The sequence below is a fragment of the Staurois parvus genome, unplaced genomic scaffold (assembly GCF_062004578.1).
Source record: "Staurois parvus isolate SC_StPar_1 unplaced genomic scaffold, SC_StPar_1.0 ptg000096l, whole genome shotgun sequence".
NCBI classification, from domain to species: domain Eukaryota; kingdom Metazoa; phylum Chordata; class Amphibia; order Anura; family Ranidae; genus Staurois; species Staurois parvus.
This window is the reverse complement of record NW_028317892.1, coordinates 12,702,760-12,724,993: the sequence shown is the minus strand read 5'-3', so window position 1 is coordinate 12,724,993 and position 22,234 is coordinate 12,702,760. Positions and strand designations below refer to the sequence as shown.

General features: G+C 41.1%; 1 protein-coding gene across 1 annotated transcript in view; it reads left to right on the top strand.

Moving 5' to 3' along the window:
• The first annotated feature begins 792 nt into the window (after positions 1 to 792).
• The window catches only part of FBXO10 (F-box protein 10), a 144,633-nt gene continuing 123,191 nt past the window's right edge, over positions 793 to 22,234 (top strand). The window contains exons 1-4 of the mRNA XM_089670912.1: positions 793 to 933; positions 13,930 to 13,999; positions 15,864 to 16,454; positions 17,951 to 18,799. Coding sequence (XP_089527038.1) covers positions 15,870 to 16,454; positions 17,951 to 18,799 — 1,434 coding nt within the window. The 5' untranslated portion in view covers positions 793 to 933; positions 13,930 to 13,999; positions 15,864 to 15,869. The remainder of the gene's footprint in view (positions 934 to 13,929; positions 14,000 to 15,863; positions 16,455 to 17,950; positions 18,800 to 22,234) is intronic.

The following is a 22,234-nucleotide window of genomic DNA, read 5'->3' as shown; positions in this document are numbered from 1 at the left end:
CTTTTTGGGTGAAGTTACATTTAAAGGTCCAAAAAAAAAAACGTGTCCTTGTCTGTTTTCCAGACCTAAACGTGATGGATGAAAGGTAGCCTGATGTAAATGGACACAAGTCTGTTTACATCCAACCACCTATAGAGCCAACAGGAGTCCGTCTGCATCTGCTGGTAAATGCACACAAACTAAATTGGCACAAATGTTGAAACATTGTCATCCACACTGTTTAGCTCTGATTCAGCATGGGAACCCTGGCTGAACAGAGCACAGAAACCCCATATGAAAGGGGCCTAATACCTAGTACCAGGGGCGGACTATTTGGAAACTCGGGCGCTGCCCGAGGGCCCGGGGTCAGTATGGGGCCCCATGAGATGCCCCTGGTACCTTTCTCATAGGCTTTTTTGAGTTTGGGCAAGGACACAGGGGCCCCATGATCCCCTATTGCCCGGGGGCCCTATGAGTTGTCAGTCCGCCCCTGGTACCATGTACTTGTATGGAAAAGTATCCTGTTCTCTTTGTATTGCTTCCTTTGTGCAAAATCCGTGATGTTCCTGCCAGTCCCTCTGTTTCCCGGGGGCCCCATGAGTTGTCAGTCCGCCCGTTTATGATACACAGTGCTTCGGTGAAAAAAAATGCCATTTATTTCAGGATTTACATTGAGCTTGTGCTTCATGTGAGCACATCACTTCCATGTGGCTGCCACAGGATGGAGTTCCATGAACAGCACACAGCTCCCTCCTTTCATCTTTACGACTCTTTCCTTGGCTCCGTCAAGTCTCTATGGTGCTTGGACTGCTGGATTCAGTGGAAAGACCAGGAGGGGCTCATCTACTCATTTCTCCTCCTGTACTCTATGGTAGCAGCAGCGGTGATCAGTCTGCAGGCAGCACAAGGAGCAGCAGTGCCTGGGAGCCGGCTGAGCGTTGTGTGTGTATGCAGGTACTCCGCTACTGGAACTTTCTGTGTCCTTCCTTGTCCTCTCATGAATCCATAGCTGCTGCTCCACATCTACACTACGCCTGCCAGCACTCCATCCTCTCTATGGGAAGCGTGGCATACTACATACTGCTGTGTGTGTGACATTGTGAGGATGGGGGGGTGACACTACAGCATCCTCCTAGGACCTGTACACAGGACCTGTGCCACCTCTCCCTCTTCATCTCTGTATGTATGGGGAGCAGCAGCATCATTGTGCATCACTATCCTGCATTAGGATGTATAGAAATGACAAGAGCCTTCTGTTAATCCATCATAGTGTGTTCTATTACTATTTACATTACAGATATACAGGGGGTGGGAATATTAAACACAATATACTACCTTAGTCTGATCGGTCTGTAGATAGATTACAATAATCTGTCACAATATGATTCATGAAAGCAGATATATACACACATACATACACAAACACACACATCAGGCGTAGGTAGTGTATTGATCTAAAAATCATATAATGACCTCTATCATGCATAATCAAAATAGTATCTGATATACGGACATATACATTAAATTAAAACAAAAACACACACATATATATATATATATACACTCATCAGACGTATGTAGCATATTAACCTACAGTAATATAATGACCTCTGTATCCATTATGCATATTCAGAACAGGATCATATGTATATACATATACACGTCAGGTGTAGGTAGTATATTGATCTAAAATAATATACTGACCTCTGTATCCATATTCCAAACAGGTTCATATGTATATTTATTTATTACAAGTACTTGTATAGCACTGTCAATTTATGCAGTGCTTTACATTCACATCAGTCCCTAACCCTCAAGGGGTGTACAATCTAAGGTCCCTAACTTACATTCATACATATGCATGCTAGGGCCAATTTAGACAGGAGCCAATTCACCTACCAAGATGTCTTTGGAGTGTGGGAGGAAACCGGAGTTCCTGGAGGAAGCACAGGGAGAACATGCAAGCTCCAGGAGAGTGGTGTTGTGGTTGGGATTTGAACCAAGGACCCTGGTGCTGCCAGGTGGAAGTGCTAACCATTTAGCCACTGTGCTGCCCGTATATATACCCATATACATCATGTGTAGATAGTATATTGATCTAAAATAATATAATGACCTCTGTATCCATTATGCATATTCCAAACAGGATCACATGTATATTTATTTATTTCAGGTACTTGTATAGCACTGTCAATTTATGCAGAGCTTTACATATATATTGTACATTCACATCAGTCCCTAACCCTCAAGGGGTGTACAATCTAAAGTCCCTAACTTACATTCATATACTAGGGCCAATGTAGACAGGATCTATTTAAACTACCAGCATGTCTTTGGAGTGTGTGGGGAAACTGGATTGCCTAGAGGAAACCCATGCAGGCACAGGGAGAACATACAAACGCCAGACAGGTGGTGCCGTGGTTGGGATTTGAACCAATGACCCTAGTGCTGCCTGGTGGAAGTGCTAACCATTTAGCCACTGTGCTGCCCATATATATACACATATGCATCACGTGTAGGTAGTATATTGATCTAAAATTATATAATGACCTCCTGTATCCATTATGCATAATCAAAACAGTATATTATATACACCGATCAGCCATAACATATTGACTACTCACCATAACCCAGCGAGGCATGGACTCCACTAGACCTCTGAAGGTATGCTGTGGTATCTGGCACCAAGCCATCAGTAAACAATCCTTAAGATTAGGTTCACACCTCTGCAAGTTGTGATTGATGCATTTTTCTGGCGCCTTTTGCAGTGCGTTTTTGTGTTTTTTATGAGTTTTGCAGTTTGTTTTTTTGTCAATAGGAAAGTATTGACTTTGTTGCCACTTTGATGTGACTTTGGATGGGTGCAATTTTGATGCTACTTGAGTGCCAAGGAGTGTAAAGTCGCATCAAAGTTGAACCTCACGAAGGAACTATCATATTTCCCTATTAGCAAAAAAATACAAAAGTATAAAAAATCCAACGGTTACGTTTTTGGTGTGGTTTCATTGAAGTCTATTGCACAAAAAAATGCAACCTGCTGCTGGAAAAAGAGTCCCTGACCCTTTAAAAAAAAAACACACCCAGTCAAAATGAACAGATATGAACTAGATCCATTGGAAATCATGTTAAATGGACTGTGTGTTTCTGCAAACTAGAAAATGTACTGAAAAACACTCAAATGTGAACCTAGGCTTAAGTTCTGTAAATTGCGTGGTGGAACCTCCATGGGTTGGACTTGTTTTTTCAACACATCCTCTAGATACTCACTTGGAATGAGATCTGGGGAATTTGGAAGCCAAGTCAAGTCAAACCATTCTTGAATTCATCAGACCAGGCCACCTTCTTGCATTGCTCTGTGGTCCAGTTCTGATGCTCACATACCCATTGTAGGCGCTTTTGGCTGTGGACAGGGGTCAGCATGAGTACCCTAACCATTCTGTGGCTCTTCAGGACAACAAACTGCGGTGCACTGTTTGTCCTGACACCTCTCGGTACCAGAATTGGATCACTCTTCAGAGGGCATTTGATAGACAGTGAGGAGGCATTATATTGCCTACTTACTGCCTGTTTTAACCCCTTAAACCTGGTACCAGCCAGCGGTCAGCTGTTCAGTAAAAGGGAACCAGGTGTGCTCTACACCCCCTTGTGATAGCAGTAATGTTAAATGAAAAAAAAACAAACAGAAATGTAATAAAATAAAGAAAAAAAGAAATTAAAAGCACCCCCGTCCCTTCTGCGCATAAATGCAAATTTGTACGTAGGTACCGCACTTGCATGTAAACAGTGTTTGCACCACATGTGAGGTATCACTGTGAACTCCAGATTGAGAGCAATCACTCTAGAGCCATTCATGGTTAAAGCGGAGCTCCGGGCTCCCCCTAAAAAAATTAAAAGTCAGCAGCTACAAACACTGTAGCTGCTGACTATTAATAGTAGGACATTTACCTGTCCAGGGATTCAGTGATGTCCTCAATTCTTCAAACAGCTTCAGGTGCAAGCGTATGCAGTGATGCACCGAAATGAAAATTCTGGTGCTGAGAACAAAAATTCAAAATGCACTTGGCCGAAAACCTAAATGCGCAGTTTTTAAAAATTAATATATATTTTTTGGAAAAAATACACTTTTATTAAATAAAAACAAAAAAAAACAGTATATACCCCAATTTTTTTGTAACATATGAAAGAAGATGTTACGGCGAGTAAATAGATACCCAGCATGTCACGCTTTAAAATTGTGCACGCTGGTGGAATGGCGTGAAACTGCGGTACTTTTAAATCTCCATGGGTGATGTTTTAAAAATTTCTGCAGGTTAGCAGTGTAAAGTTACAGAGGAGGTCTAGTGCAAGAATTATTGCTCTTGCTCTGACGTTTGTGGCGATACCTCATATGTGTGGTTTGAACACCATTTACGTATGTGGGCATGGTCTACGTATGTGTCCACCACTACGTGCGAGCACGAGGGGACGGGGGCACTTTAATTTTTTTTTTTATTATTTAATGGGTTTTTTTGTTTTTTTTTGTTGTTTTTTTTTTTAGTCACTTTTATTCTTATTACAAGAAATGCATGCATCCCTTGTGATAGAAATAATTAGTGACAAGTCCTCTTTATAGAGAGATATGGGGTCAATAAGACCCCACATCTCTCCTCTGCAATGTAAAGCATAGGATCAAAAAAAGGCATTGATCTAGTGCTTTAAAAAAAAAAAAAAAGTGTCCGGAACCGGAAGTGACATTGCTGCGGTCCTCCAAGGGCATAGAGATGAGTGGAGGCCATCTCTCCTTCACTAATCTCTATGCCCAGCTCCAGGATTGTTCGGTGGTTTCTCAGGTAAGGCTGAGAACTACCGAGTGGTGGTGGCAGCGGCGAGGGGCAGGGTTTTTTCGGCACCTGTATTGTGTTTTTTTTTTTTTTTCATATCGGCCAACGGCCGAAATTTCAGTGCATCTGTAATCTTTAGTATGGGAAACTGACAGTGAAGCCTTGTGGCATGTGCAAAGTGCACTCCGCTTTGTGAATGGTCCCACAGTCTTCGGGGACCTGTGATGTGTCCCAGAAGGCTTTGGGGGAAGGAGGGGGGGCGAACGTCCAGCTCAGATTGCCGCGGTGCATCTGCTTGGAAGTGGGACCAGGTTCCTGTCAAAACCAGGTACACATTCCCCCCTCCCCACAAAATCAGTTCCAAATGTGGAAGTGGAGGAGGAGGAGGGGAATGCAAAAAAAAAAAGTTTAGCTTTAAACTGATAACCTTTATATGCTTTTAAAGCACCTATGAAAAATTGTGGGTACTGTAGTTTTTCACCATTTCAAGGGCAGTTACAATTATGAGCATTGACATGTTTGGTATCTACTCAACATCTGTTATATAATTTTTTTTTAATAATTTGTTATATATGTTGATGGTGTGAGAAAACACATAACAGTGTGGGCAGCAACTATTGTTTAATTTATTTATCATTGTTCTATAGAGGTAAGGATTGCACAAAGAATACCAAAAAGTTTCAACCCCATCTGTTGTACATTTCCAAAAAGTGGGTTTTGTGTTTGTGTGCACTAAAATTCATTTCCTGAAAACATGTGCTTGATAAACAGCTGTACAAATATTGTAAAAAATTGCAGCTGCTACCATTCTGCAGGTCCTCTGCTTTCAGAAATTATTTAATGTTTGGGGGTTCTAAGTAATTTTCAAGCAGAAAAATGCAGATTTTAGCATGTGTGAAAAAGTAAAGAATTGCCCCAGACATGACGAGGTTAATGTAGAACTGTTATCACAATGTGCGATATCTCAAGAGACCTAATGAGCCTTGTTTACAATTACTTTTAATAGAGGCATGTAATGTCTGTAGGGACTTTATACCCAGTGGATGTAAATTTCCCTTTGTATTATACCTTTGCATTCGTCAAACTGGAACAGCTCTTTCCTATATCCCACATTAGGCGCAATTCACAAAGCTTTAAAGTGATATTAAAGCTAAACATTTTGGGGCTGAAAATAAAAAAGATGTTATACTTACCTGCTCTGTGCAACAATATTGCATAGAGCGTCCCCTTTCCTCCTAGTCTGGTGTCTCCCGCCAGCGCTGTCTGCTCCTTCATCCTCCAGGTGCCCCCAAGAAAGCCATTTGCTATGGAGGCCCCTGTGCGAGCACATTTCCAATCTGGGCTACGTGCATCCACACACACACAGTGCAGCTCAGCCACATCCCCTGCTCCCTCATCACAGGAAGGCTTCCGCTGTGACTACCACAACTCATTTACCTTAAGGCTGCTTTCACACTGATCCATATTTTTTTCTCTTTTGCATTCAACAAAGCAGAAGAAAAATTCGTGACCATGCATTCTTGTGGAACTCTTTACAGTGATCCTTTGCGGGTCATGTGCTCTTTTAAAAATCCTGCTTGCTGCATTTTTGGTGCAGGTTTGGTGCGTTAAATCAATGGAAAACGCAGCAAAACGCACCCGCGTTAAAACTGTACTGTAAATGTGGTTAAAACACATATGTGTTTTTTCTGCAGATCAGTGTGAAAGTACAGAGATACCTCTGTTCACGAACTTAATTCGTTCCACGACTCTGGTCGCAAACCAAGGCAAATTTTCCCAATGTAAATCAGGTTACTCCGTTTTGACCCCTACAAACGTGGTCGTGAACCGAATTTGGTCGCCAACCAAATCAAATTTTCCCATAAGGTTCAACGTAAATAAGATTAATCCATTCTGAACTTTGTTTTTGAACCACAAAAATATGAAACAAAGTACAGTACAGTATGAAGAGAGAGAACACGAACATTGCTTGAGACGACTTCTGGCGTGGAGGACAGGAAGGCGGGTGGGAGGCAGTTATTGTTCGGTGGGAGAGTCCCCCTCCATAAGAACATTGGGGAGATCTCCTTCAGGGGTTTCCTGTCTTCTTTGCCTCTTAACTGCAGGCTCTGTTTTGGTGAAAAATCTGTCCAATGTCACTTGTCTTTTCCTGCGCTGCATAACTCTCTGGAAATGACAGACAACGTTATCGTTCATCAGACTCAACATTCTGTTCATTACAGTTATGTTGGGGTGGTGCTTCTCAAAAAAATCATGGCACTCATTCCGTTTTTCCATAATGGATTTTATGGCATCACTGCTAACCTCCTCCCTGTCTTCCTCTTCCCTGTCTTCCTCTTCCTCAGTGGAATGCTCCTAAAATAAGCACCTTCTGCTGCTCACTGTGGAGTTCAGAAATTTCCTCCATGGTCAGCTCCTCCTTATGTTCCTCAACAAGGTCCTCTATCTCTGCACCTTCGACGTCCAGACCCATACTCTCGCCCATGGGCACAATCTCCTCCACTACCTCTGCATCAGACCCTTCAAAGTCACGTTCAGTGACACATTCTGGCCACAGTTTCCTCAAGGCTGAGTTTAAGGTCTGGTACGTGACATCTTCCCAGGCTTTGTCAATGAGGTTGATGCAGTGGAGAACTTTGAAATGTTTCTTCCAGAATTCTTTCAGACTCAAGGATGACAGTGACATTAAAACACTTAGGGAAGAGCACCTTTATGTACAGCTTCTTGAAGTTGCTGGTCCATGGGCTGCAGAAGAGATGTTGTGTTGGGGGGGGAGGAACTTGACCTTTATGAAGTCATACTGGGCGTCCATTTCATCCACCGAGGCTGAAGGGTGTGCCAAGGCATTGTTTATCAGAAGAAGGCACCTTTCAGGCAGTTGGTTGTCAGATATTTTCTTACAGTGGGTGTGAACACCTCTTGCAGCCATTCCATGAACAATTGCCTTGTGACTCAAGCTTTCGCATTGGACCTCCACGTGACAGGCAGTCTGGCCTTGTTCACATTCTGTTCCCTGAATGCACGAGGGGTCTGGGAATGGTACACCAGTAGCGGCTTAATCTTCAGATCAGCGCTTGCGTTCGCACACAGCAAAAGGGTCAATCTCTCCTTCATGGTCTTGTGCCCTGGAAGTGCCTTTTCTTCCTGTGTGATATAGGTTCTGTTCGGCATCTTTTTCCAGAAGAGCCCTGTTTCATACAGTTTAACACTTGTTGAGCTACGTATCCTTCTGCCTTCATAATTTCTGCAAATTCTTTCTTGTAGGCTTCTGCAGTGGCCTTCAAAGAACTGGAAGTCTCAGCATGTCTAGTCACACTGTGGATGCCACTTCTCTTGCAGAATTTTTCAAACCACCCTCTACTGGCTTTAAATTCTTCACTTGTTGCACTTGTAGAGGGTTTTTTTGCAGAAACCCACTGTGCAATTTCTTGGATTTTTCACAGATCATAGCTTCACTAACGCTATCACCTGTCAGCTGTTTCTCATTCAACCACACTAACAAAAGTTTTTCCACCTCTTCCTGCACTTGCGTCCTCTGCTTGGTTAACATCATTACTCCTTTTGCCACATCAGCTCCTTTGATGGCAGCTTTCTTCTTCAAAATAGTCGAGATTGTTGACTTCGCCATCTTGTACTTCGAGGCCAGATCAGTCACACGAATACCATTGTCATGCTTTTCTACAATTTCCTCCTTCAACTCAATGGTTATTTTCTTCACAACCTTATTCTTTCCATTCTTGCTCTGCACTTTTTTGTACCACCATGCTTTGCACTTTCTTTTTACTACCATGCTTGCTCTGCACATTCGTCCCACCTTCATTACTGCTCTGCACATTCTTGTCACCTTCATTACCGCTCTGCACATTCTTGTCACCTTCATTACAGCTCTGCACATTCTTGTCACCTTCATTACTGCTCTGCACTTTTTGTCACCTTCATTCCTGCTCTGCACATTCTTGTCACCTTCATTACTGCTCTGCATGTTCTTGTCACCTTCAGTACCGCTCTGCATGTTCTTGTCACCTTCATTACTGCTCTGCATGTTCTTGTCACCTTCATTCCCGTTCTGCACATTCTTGTCACCTTCATTACTGCTCTGCGCGTTCATGTCACCTTCATTACCGCTCCTTACTTTCTTGTCACCTTCATTACCACTCCGCACTTTCTTCTTACCACCATGCTTGCTCTGAATTTTCTTTGGAGCCATACTGGATGTCCAGCACAGTATGTGCTAAAAAGCACACAAAAAAGCTTTACAGCAAGTGTGCACAGGGATGTACAGTACTATACAGTATGTGCTAAAAACCACACCAAAAAGCTTCTCAGTACTGTAGGTGTCTTCACAGTACACTTTCAGTGTCTGTCTGTGACCGCGATCTCACCTACAGGAAGTCACGACCACGTGTCAGAGCAGGGAAGATGGCCATGGCTCGTGTTTGTCAACCAAAGCAGAGTTCACAAACCGAAGCAAATTTTTTGCAAACTCTTCTGTTCGCGAACAGAAGTATCACTGTACTCTAATGCAGAGAATGCATTAAAGGAGATGTACAGCCAAAGCTCTTTTGGCTGTACTTCTGTGGATCACTGGAATGCAGTTTGTTCTGCACTCCTGTGACTCGTTTTTAGCTGATAGTGGGCTGTCGCCCACTGTTGGCTGACGTCACACAGCTGATGCAGGCTGAGGAAAGATCCCGACTTCAATGTTGGGATCCACCCCAGAGTCCGGAGTGGCACCTGACTCAGCCTTTCAGCGATCTGATCTGCTGAGAGCCTGACCCAGCCGCTCCCTTCCCCTTCACAGCCCAGCACTCCAGTGAGCATGAAGGAGGGGGAGCAGAGCAGACAGCGTTGACTGAGTCTCCACTCTCTGCTCAGTGCAGCTGTGAGAACTCAGCGATCAGCAGTCATGTGATCGCTGAGTTCTCACACTTGGAGCCGGCGGGGGACAGATGCAGCATTGGACCAATAAGTAAGTATAAATTGGGGGGGGGGGGGGGGGGGAGTCCACGCTTCTCTTTTAAGGTACAAAACCTTTTCGACTACAAAGAATGTAGCTGCTGACCTTTAACACTTACTTGTCCAGGGATCCAGTGCCGTACTTCCCCAGGCTGGGTTTTTGGTCTCTGGCACCACCATGTTAACTGTAGAAAGCCAGCTATGACTCCTTGCAGCTTCACAGACAGCTTGCCACAGTGCATTCAGCTTCTGCAAACTCCAAACAAGCTTTCATGTGTTTTGTACCGAGGAGAGGCTTCCGTCCAGCCACTCTGCCATAAAGCCCAGGTCGGTGGAGGGCTGTAGTGATGGTTGTCCTTCTGGAACTTTGTCCAATCACCACAAAGGATCTCTGGAGCTCAGTCAGAGTGACCACCGGGTTCTTGGTCACCTCTGTTACTAAGTCCCTTCTCCCCCGATTGCTCAATTTAGGCCACTGTGCTCTTGGGAACCTTCAGTGCAGCAGAATTTATTTTGTAGCCTTCCCCAGATCTGTGCCTTGCAGTAATCCTGTCTCTGCATACAGTTCCTTTTTGACCTCATGGCTTTTGCTCTGATACAGTATGCATTGTCAGCTGTGAGGCTTTTTAACCACTTGCCTACCGGGCACTTTCACCCACTTCCTGCCCAGGACAATTTTTAGCTTTCAGCACTGGCGCGCTTTGACAATTGTGCTGTCGTGCAACACTGTACCCATATGAAATTTTTAAAAAATTTTTCACAGAAATAGCGATTTCTTTACACGGTATTTATTCACCAGAGTGTTTTATTTTTTTGCTCTACAAGCGAAAACATTTAGCAAACCAGTAATTTTTCACTTCTTCACTGATTGATGAGGTGCATTGATTGGTGCATTGATGAGGCTGCACTGATGGGCACTGATAAGGTGGCACAGATAAGCAGAACTGATGAGGTGGCTCTGATGGGCATTGATGAGGAGGCACTGCAGTGATGGGCACTGATAGGCGGCAGTGATGGGCACTGATAGGTGCCACTGAAGGGCACTAATAGGTAGCACTGAAGGGCACTGACTGGCTGCACTGTTGGGAACTGATGGGCAGCACAGTTGGGCACTTTTGGGGCTGCACTGATATTCAGGGCACTGATTATCAGTGCAGATGTCTGCTTTGACAGTTGCTGGTTACTGTGACAGCGTGTGACAGCTGTGACAGCGTGTGGTGTCTGCCATTGCCAGAAGGTTTGCTGTGTCTCCCAGCACAGTCTCGAGCATAGAGGAGATTCCAGCAGACAGGCAGTTACTCTAGGAGAGCTGGACAGGGCTGTAGAAGGTCTTTAACCCATCAGCAGGACCGGTATCTGTTTCTTTGTGCAAGCAGGAACAGGATGAGCACTGCCAGAGCCCTACAAAATGACCTTCAGCAGGCCACTGGTGTGAATGTCTCTGACCAAATAATCAGAAACAGACTTCATGAGGGTAGTCAGAGGGCCCGACGTCCTCTAGTGGGCCCTGTGCTCACTGCCCGGCACCATAGAGCTCGATTGGCATTTGCCATTGAACACCAGAATTGGCAGGTCTGCCACTGGCACCCTGTGCTTTTCACAGATGAGAGCAGGTTCACCCTGAGCACATGTGACAGAAATGAAAGGGTCTGGAGAAGCTGTGGAGAACGTTATGCTGCCTGTAACATTGTTCAGCATTACCGTTCAGTGATGGTCTGGGGAGGCCTATCCATGGAGGACGCACAGACCTCTACAGGCTAGACAATGGCACCCTGACTACCAGTAGGTATTGGGATGAACCCTTGGACCCATTTTCAGACCCTACGCTGGTGCAGTGGGTCCTGGGTTCCTCCTGGTGCATGACAATGCCCGGCCTCATGTGGTGAGAGTATGCAGGCAGTTCCTGGAGGATGAAGGAATTGATACCACTGAATGGCCCCCACATTCGCCTGACCTAAATCCAATAGAAAACTTCTGGGATATCATGTTTTGGTCTATCCGACATCACCAGGTTGCACCTCAGACTGTCCAGGAGCTCAGTGATGCCCTGGTCCAGATCTGGGAGGAAATACCCCAGGACACCATCCGTCGACTCTTTAGGAGTATGCCCCAAGGTTGTCAGGCATGCATACAAGCACGTGGGGGCCATACAAACTACTGAGTACCATTTTGAGTTGATGCAATGAAATGTTAGCAAAATGGACTAGCCTGCTGCATCATCTTTTTACTTTGATTTTCGGGGTGTCTTTGAATTTAGTCCTCTGTATGTTGATAATTTTCATTTCCATCAAACGATGGGGCATCCTAACGTTCCTAACACATTACCCAGTCCATATCAGTAAAGATAAAACCTTTTTTTTGACAGAGGATAGATGGGGAAAAGTTAAAACCCCTGTGAAGTTTTTATTGCAGTCCGTGACTTTGTTGACGAAACTTACCACGTCTGTTTGTCCTAGTGACCACAGTTACTGAGACAGCAGGTGAGTGGAAAACCAATATTTTGCTGTCACCAGGGCAGGAGATAAAGATAAATCATCCAAAATCTTGTATAATAAAAAAGGTAAAAAATGTTCCTATGATACCTGTATAAGATGGGAATTTCCCTCACTTTGATAAAGTAAAGGGACATTTCCCCAGGCAAAACATAACCTAACTGGAGCTACATGCCCTTCTTTACTCTATCCTAGGGTTTCTCAACCAGGTATCCTTCAGGGGTTGCTAAGGGTTCCTTCAGAAATTAGCAGTTTTTTCCTCTCAGACAAGTTCTCACTGACATAATTGATTTTTTTAGCTATCTATAAGGGGGTAATTCTTCCCAATGACTACAAGTGTAAGGATCATTCTTCCCAATGACCACCACACTAATGTATCACAAGTTGTAATTAGAGTTATAATTTTTTAGCAGGGGCTCTCTAAGACCAGAAAGTTATTTCAAGGGTTTCTTTGTGTTGAAAAGGCTGAGAAAGGCTGCTCTATCCAAATCTATAAAATATATTGTCTTTACATATACTTTAACTACGAATGTGTCATGTAGATTTATAGACTTAAGTCAGTGAAGATTTCACTGTGCCTGGCCACATGCTGCAACATTTTTCCGGAATTGCAAGGTATTCCAATCTTAGCTATGTGTGCCTCCAGACATCCCTCCCATTTAACAAGGGTGGTGAACCTTCCAGGGAGTATCTGTATAAATTAGGAACTCTTATCACAGCTAAAGGTGAAGGGAGATTTACTAAAACTGGTGCACTCAGAATTTGGTGCAGCTGTGTATTGTAGCCAATTGGTTTCTAACTTCACCTTGTTCAATTAAGCTTTGAAAAAAAAAAATAACTGGAAGCTGATTGGTTTCTATGCAGAGCTGCACCAGATTTTGCACTCTCCAGTTTTAGTAAATAACCTCCTAAATCTCTTTTCTTCCAATAAAAAAATTGTGTTTGAGCACAGGAAATGAGCACGTTTCTCAACCACATACACATTAAACAGATTTTGTTTCCCCATTTATGGATCCTAAAATATATAATTCTGCACAACCCAAATTGGGTGCAAGAATAGTTTTAAAGGTCTTATTATAAAAAAGGATATGTTAATACAGTGTATTGTTTTTTGCAGATGTTCCTTTGTAAGGAAATACCAAGGGCATCGGCTATAAAAATGGCATTGGATTAAACGGGACAAAGATCTTAAATCTTTAATTATTAATAATAATCTTAACAAAATTCTGAAATATTAAAAATAAATGTGCAAGAGGGAATTCCTAATATGGATTAATCCTTATCTGTAAATACATGGCAAGCACATTAAACATTTGAGCTATACATGATATACACTGTACATATGACTTGTTTATAATGGAAATAAACTATGAAACATGTTAATTCTACACAAAAATAAAAGTAGAATTAAGGCTATTTTGCTCACCATGTTTCCTGACTTGCATATGCACATGTGCAGACTCTTGTTCCATATAATGCAATACATCAGAAAGTGTGGGTACCATAGATAACTCAAAAGTAATCAATTACTAAAAACAGCTGCTTGCGTACAGATATGTTTTGTTTAACAAAGACAAAGTGTTTATCTTTCCATGGATGGATTTCTGCATAGCCAACATAAGCCATCAATCAAATTAAGGCTTCTGTTTTGTTTGTTTATTTCTTTTTTTTATTTTGGCCAGATGCTGACACTGAAGAAATAAAAATGGAGATGAAGATGAAAGTCAAACATAAAATAAGATTCTAATCAAGGTAAATTTCTTTTTAAGACTTGCCTTTTATTGATTATGTCAAGTAGTTAATTTTTTTGGATAGTTTAAAAAAAAACATTTGAATCAGATTTTCTACCTTTTCTGGTTTTGGGTTGTCTTTTTCTGTTATGTAATGCACTTTAGACCAAAGACCGAGTTGGACAAGTACTGGGCCCCTAAAAATATGCTACTGCTAAGTGGAATGACGAAATCTTTCAGTGTTTAAAAAGAATGGTTTGTTGTTTATGGTAATTATTAATAATAGAAACATGATTACGGGGAGGCAGCCATATCTGTCTATTAAAGTGTTACTAAACTCAGGACCCTGCATTCACTATATCTTTTTTTCCCACTGTACACACAACATGGAAATGTAATTATTTTAGTAACTATAAACTGCTAAATACCTTTTCTCATCAGCAGTATATAACAGTCTTGTGACTTCTATCAGTGTCCAGCAGAGCACTGGTTAAAGCTTGTAGGAGAAGTCCTTCTTCTCTGACTGTCCTATGAGGCTGCATAACCCCTGAACCTTTGTCTGGACAGTGCTGATTGTTCCTGTGCTGATCATATGCATCCTCCCAAAGAAAAAACAACTCTCTAGCCATACACAATAATCTGAGCATGTGCTGAGTGCCTTCTAGAGCTATGTACTATCAGCAGATGGATTGGGGACAGTAAAAGAAGAGAAGACAGGATTAAACAGCCTTTTTATACAGTGTAGAGCATTAACCCCTAAGATTCCATAGTGAGTATAACAAGCATGCTTTACAGCATATAAAGACTGCTTTTACTGATGTGGGTTTAGTAACACTGTAACTGCCCAGACTCTGCTTTTCCCTAAGGCACTCCCCCATAGATGATGCAATTTTCTTTCCTTTCACCATGGGTTTTTTCTTCTAACACAGTCAGTGTTGATGGGGGAATGTCTCCCACGGCGCTATTGTATTTTGCCAACTGGGGGTGGGGGCGGGAGCCTTCCTGGCCAGCAGAATAAAATAATTACTGCTAGCGGCTATAGCCCCTGGCAGTAATCACATGCAGAAAAATCCGACAGGCTGGTTTTTCCCAAGTCGATTGATGGATCATTTATTGTGTTTGACAATAAAACCTAGAAGTTGATTGGTTATTATACATAGCTGTGCCAGATTCTGTGTGCACAAGTAAATCTCCCTTGCTATCTGTCAACTCTTGTTACTATGAGTACATACGGAGTATAATTTCCCAGTAGACAGTTCACAAATAGGCAACTATTGTTATGGTTTTATTAGAAAGCCCAGTATAATCTATAAACAAAGTATAATAAAGGCACCCTGTTCTAAGACTCCATTCTCATTTGCACGACTCCGAAGTTACACGATTTCCATTTCATCTTTGGAGCAACTTTGAGTGGGACTTTGATCTGACTTTACACTCTCTCGATCAAAGTTGCATCAAAAGTCGTATCAAAGTAGTGCAGGCACCTTTTCAAAGATGCTGCGACTTGAATAGGTGCCATTAAAAAGAATGGGCTGCAACTTGACATGCAACTTTGATGTCCCAAGTTGCATGGCAAGTCGCACAAGTGTGAATTGAGCCTAAACATTTATTTCTGAAAATTACAATTTAATGCAAGAAATGCAAAAAAAAGGACATAAAAGATCAGTGTGTAAAGTTATAAATGTTCTAAAAATTAAGTAGAAGTCACCAATAAAGCATTGTTTCTCTTTGACCTTCATAACTTAAAACGTGTAATTATTTAACAAATAATGTACCTTTCCTTTTAAATTTTAACTTGGTTCCTGAATTCTATTTTTTTTTCATCCTGGTTGACTTTTTTTTTTTCAAAGTTACCTTCAACCTAATTTTTTAATTTTTATTTATAGGATATTATGGAGATTGGTGGTCTACCACTTGAACTGTGGCGTTTGATTTTGGCCTACTTGCCTTTGCGTGACCTTGGGCGTTGTGGCTTGGTCTGCCGATCATGGTATGACCTTATAATAAGCCTGGATAACACAAGATGGCGACAGCTTTGTCTGGGATGTGTGGAATGTAGACACCCCAACTGGCCTATTAGGCCAGAAGTAGAACCAAAGTCATGGAGAGAGGCTTTCAAGCAACATTATATAGCTTCCAAAACCTGGACTAAAAATGCTCAGGACCTGGAGTCCTCCAATTGTTTGTATCTATTTCGAAGAAAGAAGGATCGTAAAGTCCTTTATGTTGGGTATGGCTGTGAGTATGAGAACCTTAGGACTGCCCTAGCTTCAGCTAACATTTATGATCGCATTATGCTCCAGCCTGGTGTCTATGAAGAACAAAATGAGATTGTTCTAAAAGTCCCTGTGGAGATCATGGGCCAGGGGAAACTTGGTGATGTGGCATTACTTGTTTGTATTGACCAGCAGTGTCCAACATCTCGCCTTTGCAACTTGGTGTTTATGCCTGCGTGGTTCACACCTGTAATGTTTAAGGTGAGATTTATTTTACTTATCCCAATCAGTGCTAGCATGTTTGAATTATTAGCCTCTAATGAGGTCTCCTTTGGTATACTTACTTATTCTGTTATTTGTTTATTCTGTTATTTTTAAGAGACCTGACAGTATAATATAGTCTCATTGAAAGAACATAGGATATGCTCATCTCTCTCAATGTCCATGCCACCAAACACTATTACATTGAAGAGAAATTGCCTCACCAAATCAACTATGTTGATTTTTTTTTATACCCCCACTGTACTTAGTGGTTCCTGTCATTAACCCCTACTTCATTAATGGATTCAGTAGTGACATAGGAGCTGGAGGATCGAACCATTGTGTACAGCGAATGACTAGAAAATGGACACAAATGGTAGCAGATTCTGAAGAGTTTTAGGGCTGTATCCCTTCATTGCAGTTGTGTTTGGTGGCACAGCTAGTGGGAAAGGTGAGTATTTACTATCTTATTTGAAGGGGACACTTTTTTGCCTGTTTTACTTCAGCAGAACTCTAACCATATCATAATGTTACTTTATTATACATGCTATGTTGACGCAGCTGGTTTTGACACCAAAACAAAGATTTCAACTCCAAAAAAAAAAAACCAAAGTGAAAAAACACTAACAGAAACACACAGCATGTGTTGTGGTGCACTGCAATGCATCAAAATGTACTACCACACTTTGTGGTGCATTGCTTTTGGAAAAAAAATGTTCATTTATTGGTCTGTTCCTTTGCATTGGCAGTTCATTCCAAACTAATTAACTAAACTCCAGAACACAAAATTTAGATATTGCAGGTTACCAAGGCCTAGATATAGTGTCTGTGTTAGTCTTCATTTTTCAGGAAAAAAAAATTTTTTAGCAAGTGTAGAAAGTTCTACACTATTTCATGAGTGGCGTTACACTTTTATTTTTTATACAGAAAATTCTTGACTTCCCTTGAAATGCAGTGTCATTCTCACTTAATGTGAGATGAAGTGGAAGCAAGCTAAAACAATGTAATCTTCTTTTGTTAACTGCAAATCCCATCACACCCTTGTAATGGAGATGACTAAAAGCAGACATGCTTTAAAGTTCAACCTGGGTTTTTCCATAGATACAGTGGAGGAGAGAGTGTAGCCACCCAAGAACAGGAAATGTGTTTTTTACAGGGTTAGAATGGAATTTGCTTTTTCATTTAAACGTATGCAAAGCCTTTTTTTTTTTCATTTTGAAATAAGAAAGGGTCTAAAAGTAAAAACTAAACGTTTTGCCTATAAGAAGCAAATAAAGGATGCCTTGGGGTTGATTTACTAAAAAACTGGTGCAGTCTGGTGCAGCTCTGCATAGAAACCAATTAGCTACCAGGTTGTGAAAGCTTAAACAAACTGAAGTTAGAAGCTAATTGGTTACCTTGCACAGATGCACCAGATTTTTCACTCTCCAGTTTTAGTAAATGAATTCCCATGTATTGTATGTGCAGAATTTATTCTTTTCCATGTTTTTTTCCAGACATCTATAGGCTATGTACAATTTGACAATTGCAATTTTGAAAATGGTCAGCTGCAGATCCATGCTCCAGGAACGTGCCAGATAAAATTTTGCACTTTTAATCAGTCCAGTATACATTTTCACAATGTGGCTCTCAGCGTATTGGAAAACTGTGAATTTGTCAACAGTGAAAATGCCTCAGTTACTGTGGAGGGGTCCCCTACATCTGATAAAAACTGGGCCTGCAAACACCTTTCAGCCTTTGCAAAGTCAAGGACCATGCTGTACAGTGCATCAGAGGAGTCACTTGGAAGTGCAGACAATATGGACTACTTGGCTAATGGGTCACCTGCTGGAAATTTAAGGACCTGTGAGATCATTGTGAATGGGGACCAGAATCATTTACTTCCTCACTCAAAATCACAAGTAGTGGATGAAAAAGAAAATGAGTTGAATGGAAACTTTTACATGGGCAAAGAAGGGGAAGCCATGACTTTGGATACAGAGTATAGTGATAGTGAAGTTAGCACAGTCAGTGAGAACGAGGATGATAACCCATTGGTGTACAAACTGTCCTATCATTCACATGGACTAAGTGACATGTTGTCCAAATCTATACTTTGCAGACCACAAAGCAATGGGCTTCTCACTTTGCAGAGTGACATGGCTTTAAAAAGTCTTCAACAAGAGCTGCAGAGAGACAAAGAACTTCAAAATTTTGCAAGCACAATTCAAGGATGCCTTGTACGGAAGTGCCTTTTTAGAGATGGCAAAGGGGGAGTCTTCATCTGCTCTCAAGGGCAAGCTAGATTGGAAGGATGTATTTTCAGGGACTTAACCTATGCAGTACGGTGTATACAAAACAGCAAGGTAAGCCATCGGAACTAATAATAATAAAAATATAAATTTTATTTCAGAAAATTATTTGCGTGTTTGACATGTGCAGCCATTTAATGTGTTAGGGTCTGTTTTTCTTATGCCGTTTTGTTTTTCTGTATCCAGGATAAGAAAAATTCATTATATTATTTGACTCAGGTCAGCATTTAAACAGTTAAAGCAGTATTAAACCCAAAAGCAAACATTTATTATATTGCAGCTTACCAATTCTTAGATGTGATGTCTGTATTAGTTTCTTTTTTTAGGCTTTCTTTCTTCTATTTTCATCTGGTAAACCAACCAGCAAATCTGTTGTTTTTCAAAAGCACAAGCTTTTGCAGGAGTGATTAAAATGATCAGCTTTTATTTATTCATGCAAAGCCATTATCCCAAAAAGAAAAAAACAGTTTGCTGTAACTGTTTATAAAGTGTGAGCTTCCATTTATTAGTCTAAAAATCTAAATGTGTTAATACATTTTACACTCCCCTCCTCCCAGACTGACAATGCTGCTGTCTGTTGTGCCTCCAGTCTCATTCCTCCAATGTTGTGTCTGACTAATACACGAGGTGTGTTACTGATCAGATCACCAGGTGAAAACAGAGGGGAAAAAAGCCAAAGAAAAGTGATGCAGCCAACACATCTACTGATTATTAAGCTGCAATATATTACATTTTTGGTTTTGGGTTTAATACTTCTTTAACTACTTTCATTGTTTTGATTAATGGCCAAGATACTACAATGTCAGAAAATGTGTTTGCATGGCAATTGTTATTTTTCCTTTTGACATGGAGCACCGTTTCCCGTGAAACAAGTGTAATTAGTGCACTGATTATTTTTTCAAGCCAGTGAGAAAATTGATCTACATTTTTATTATGACGTGAATTGTCAATTGGTTAAATGTATTAGTTGCCAACTGATTGATCAGCCAATCAAAAAAGGTTGATAAGAAGTGTTGTGTGTTGCACTGTAGAGGTGGATGCTAATGGGTTATGTGCTGCAAAGGTAAATCTGTGTCCCAATAAATAATGTGAAAATATGTTTTCTATGCCTCATTGGGTACCAGTAGCAGGAAGCTTATCTAGAAAAAGCCATGCAGTGTTTGCTCAGCTGTGGGGCTCTTGAAGAAATTAGGCAATCCTCTCAAATAAACTCTAAAACAGAATTGCAGATTAAACAGGCAGTTTGGCATTGATGCACAATTGCGATATCCCCTGATTGCAGAAAGTGTGATCCCGCTTACAGAAGACGTTAGTAGAGATTTTCAAAACTCCAACAAGAGTTTATATATATATGTGTGTGTGTATGTATATGTGTGTGTGTATGTATGTATGTATGTATATATATATATATATATATATATATATATATATATATATATATATATATATATATATATATATATATAGTGACATGGCTTTAAAAAGTCTTTAGCAAGATCTGCAGAGACCAGCACAATTCAAGGATGCCTTGTACCTTTTTAGAGATAAAAAGGTATCTCTTGTGCCTTTTTAAAGATAGTAAAGGGGGTATCTTCATCTGATCTCAAGGGCAAGCTAGATTGGAAGGATGCATTTTCAAGGACTTAACATATGCAGTGCGGTGTATACAAAACAGCACATGAACTTTAATGGTATCCCAGTCTTAGTCCGTAGGATTCAATATTGAGTTGACCCTCCCTTTGCAGCTATACCAGCTTCAACTCTTCTGGGAAGGCTGTCTACAAAGTTTAGGAGTGTGTCTATGGGAATGTTTGACCATTCTTCCAGAAACGCATTTGTGAGGTCAGGCACTGATGTCGGATGAGAAGGCCTGGCTCGCAATCTCCACTCCAATTCATCCCAAAGGTGTTCTATGAGGTTGAGGTCGGGACTTTGTTCAGGCCAGTCAAGTTCCTCCACTCCAAACTCACTTATCCATGTCTTTATGGACCTTGCTTTGTGCACTGGTGCGCAGTCATGTTGGAACAGGAAGGAACCATCCCCAATCTGTTCCCACAAAGTTTGGAGAATTAAATTGTCCAAAATGTTTTGTTATTCTGACGCTCTAAGAGTTCACTTTACTGGAACTAAGGGGCTAAACCCAACCTCTGAAAGCCAACCCCATACCATAATACCTAAGTCCCAATACGTCTTGTTAATATAGTGTGTACATATAGTTAGGTCCATATATTTTTGGACACAATTTTAGTTTTTTTCAGGTATTTACCAAAACATATTCAAACTATAGTTATATAATGGATATGGGCTGAAAGTGCAAACTCTTGGGTTTAATTTGAGGGTATGTACATCCAAATTGGAGGAAGGGTTTAGGAATTACAGCTCTTAAGAGTAGCCATTTCCCCTTGTCCCCTTGTAATTCCTAAACCCTTCCTCCAATTTGCATGTACATACCCTCAAATTAAACCTGAGCGTGTGCACTTCTGCCCGTATCCATTATATAACTATAGCTTGAATATGTTTTGGCAAATACCTAAAAAAAAACTAAAATTGTGCGTGTGTCCAAATATATATGGACCTAACTGTATGCGTGTGTGTGTGTGTGTATATGTGTATATATATAGAAGTGAAAATTCTGGTACTGAAACTGAAAATTCAGAATGCACTTGGCCGAAAACTGAAAAAGGCTGTTTTTAAAAATGAATATAGATTTTTGAAAAAAAATACACTTTTAATGATTAAAAAAAAACCCCACAATATATATTTTTTTTGTAAAATATGAAAGCGGTTGTTACGGCGAGTAAGTAGATACCCAACATGTCATGCGCATGCTCATGGAATTGCGTCAAACTATGGTACTTAAAAATCTCCATGGGTGACACGGTAAAAATTTCTACAGGATAGCAGTGTAAAGCTACAGAGGAGTTCTAGTGCTAGAATTATTGCTCTTGCTCTGACGTTCATGACGATACCTTACATTTGAACACTGTTTACATATATGGGCATGTCCTACGTATGTGTTCACTACTACATGCAAGCACGGAGGAACAGGGGCACTTTAAATTTATTTTAAAAAAAGTATTTAATTTTTTTTTTTTTTTTTTACACTGTCCCTTTTAAAAAAATTTTTTAGAACTTTTATTCCTATCACAAGGAATGCATGCATCCCTTGTGATAGAAATAATTAGTGACAGGTCCTCTTTATGGAGAGATACGGGGTCAATAAGACCCCACATATCTCCTACAATGTAAAACATTAGCTCAAAAAAAGCATTGATCTATTGCTTTAAAAAAAAAAAAAATGACCTTGTTTATAAGGCAACGGAACCGGAAGTGACATTGCTCCAGTCCTCCAAGGGCATAGAGATGAGTGGAGGCCATCTTTCCTTCACTAATCTCTATGCCTAGTGCCGGGATCGTTCGGTGGTCTCTCGTGTAACTACCAAGAACTACCGAGCGGCGGCCGGTGATGGCAGTGGCGGCGAGGGGTTA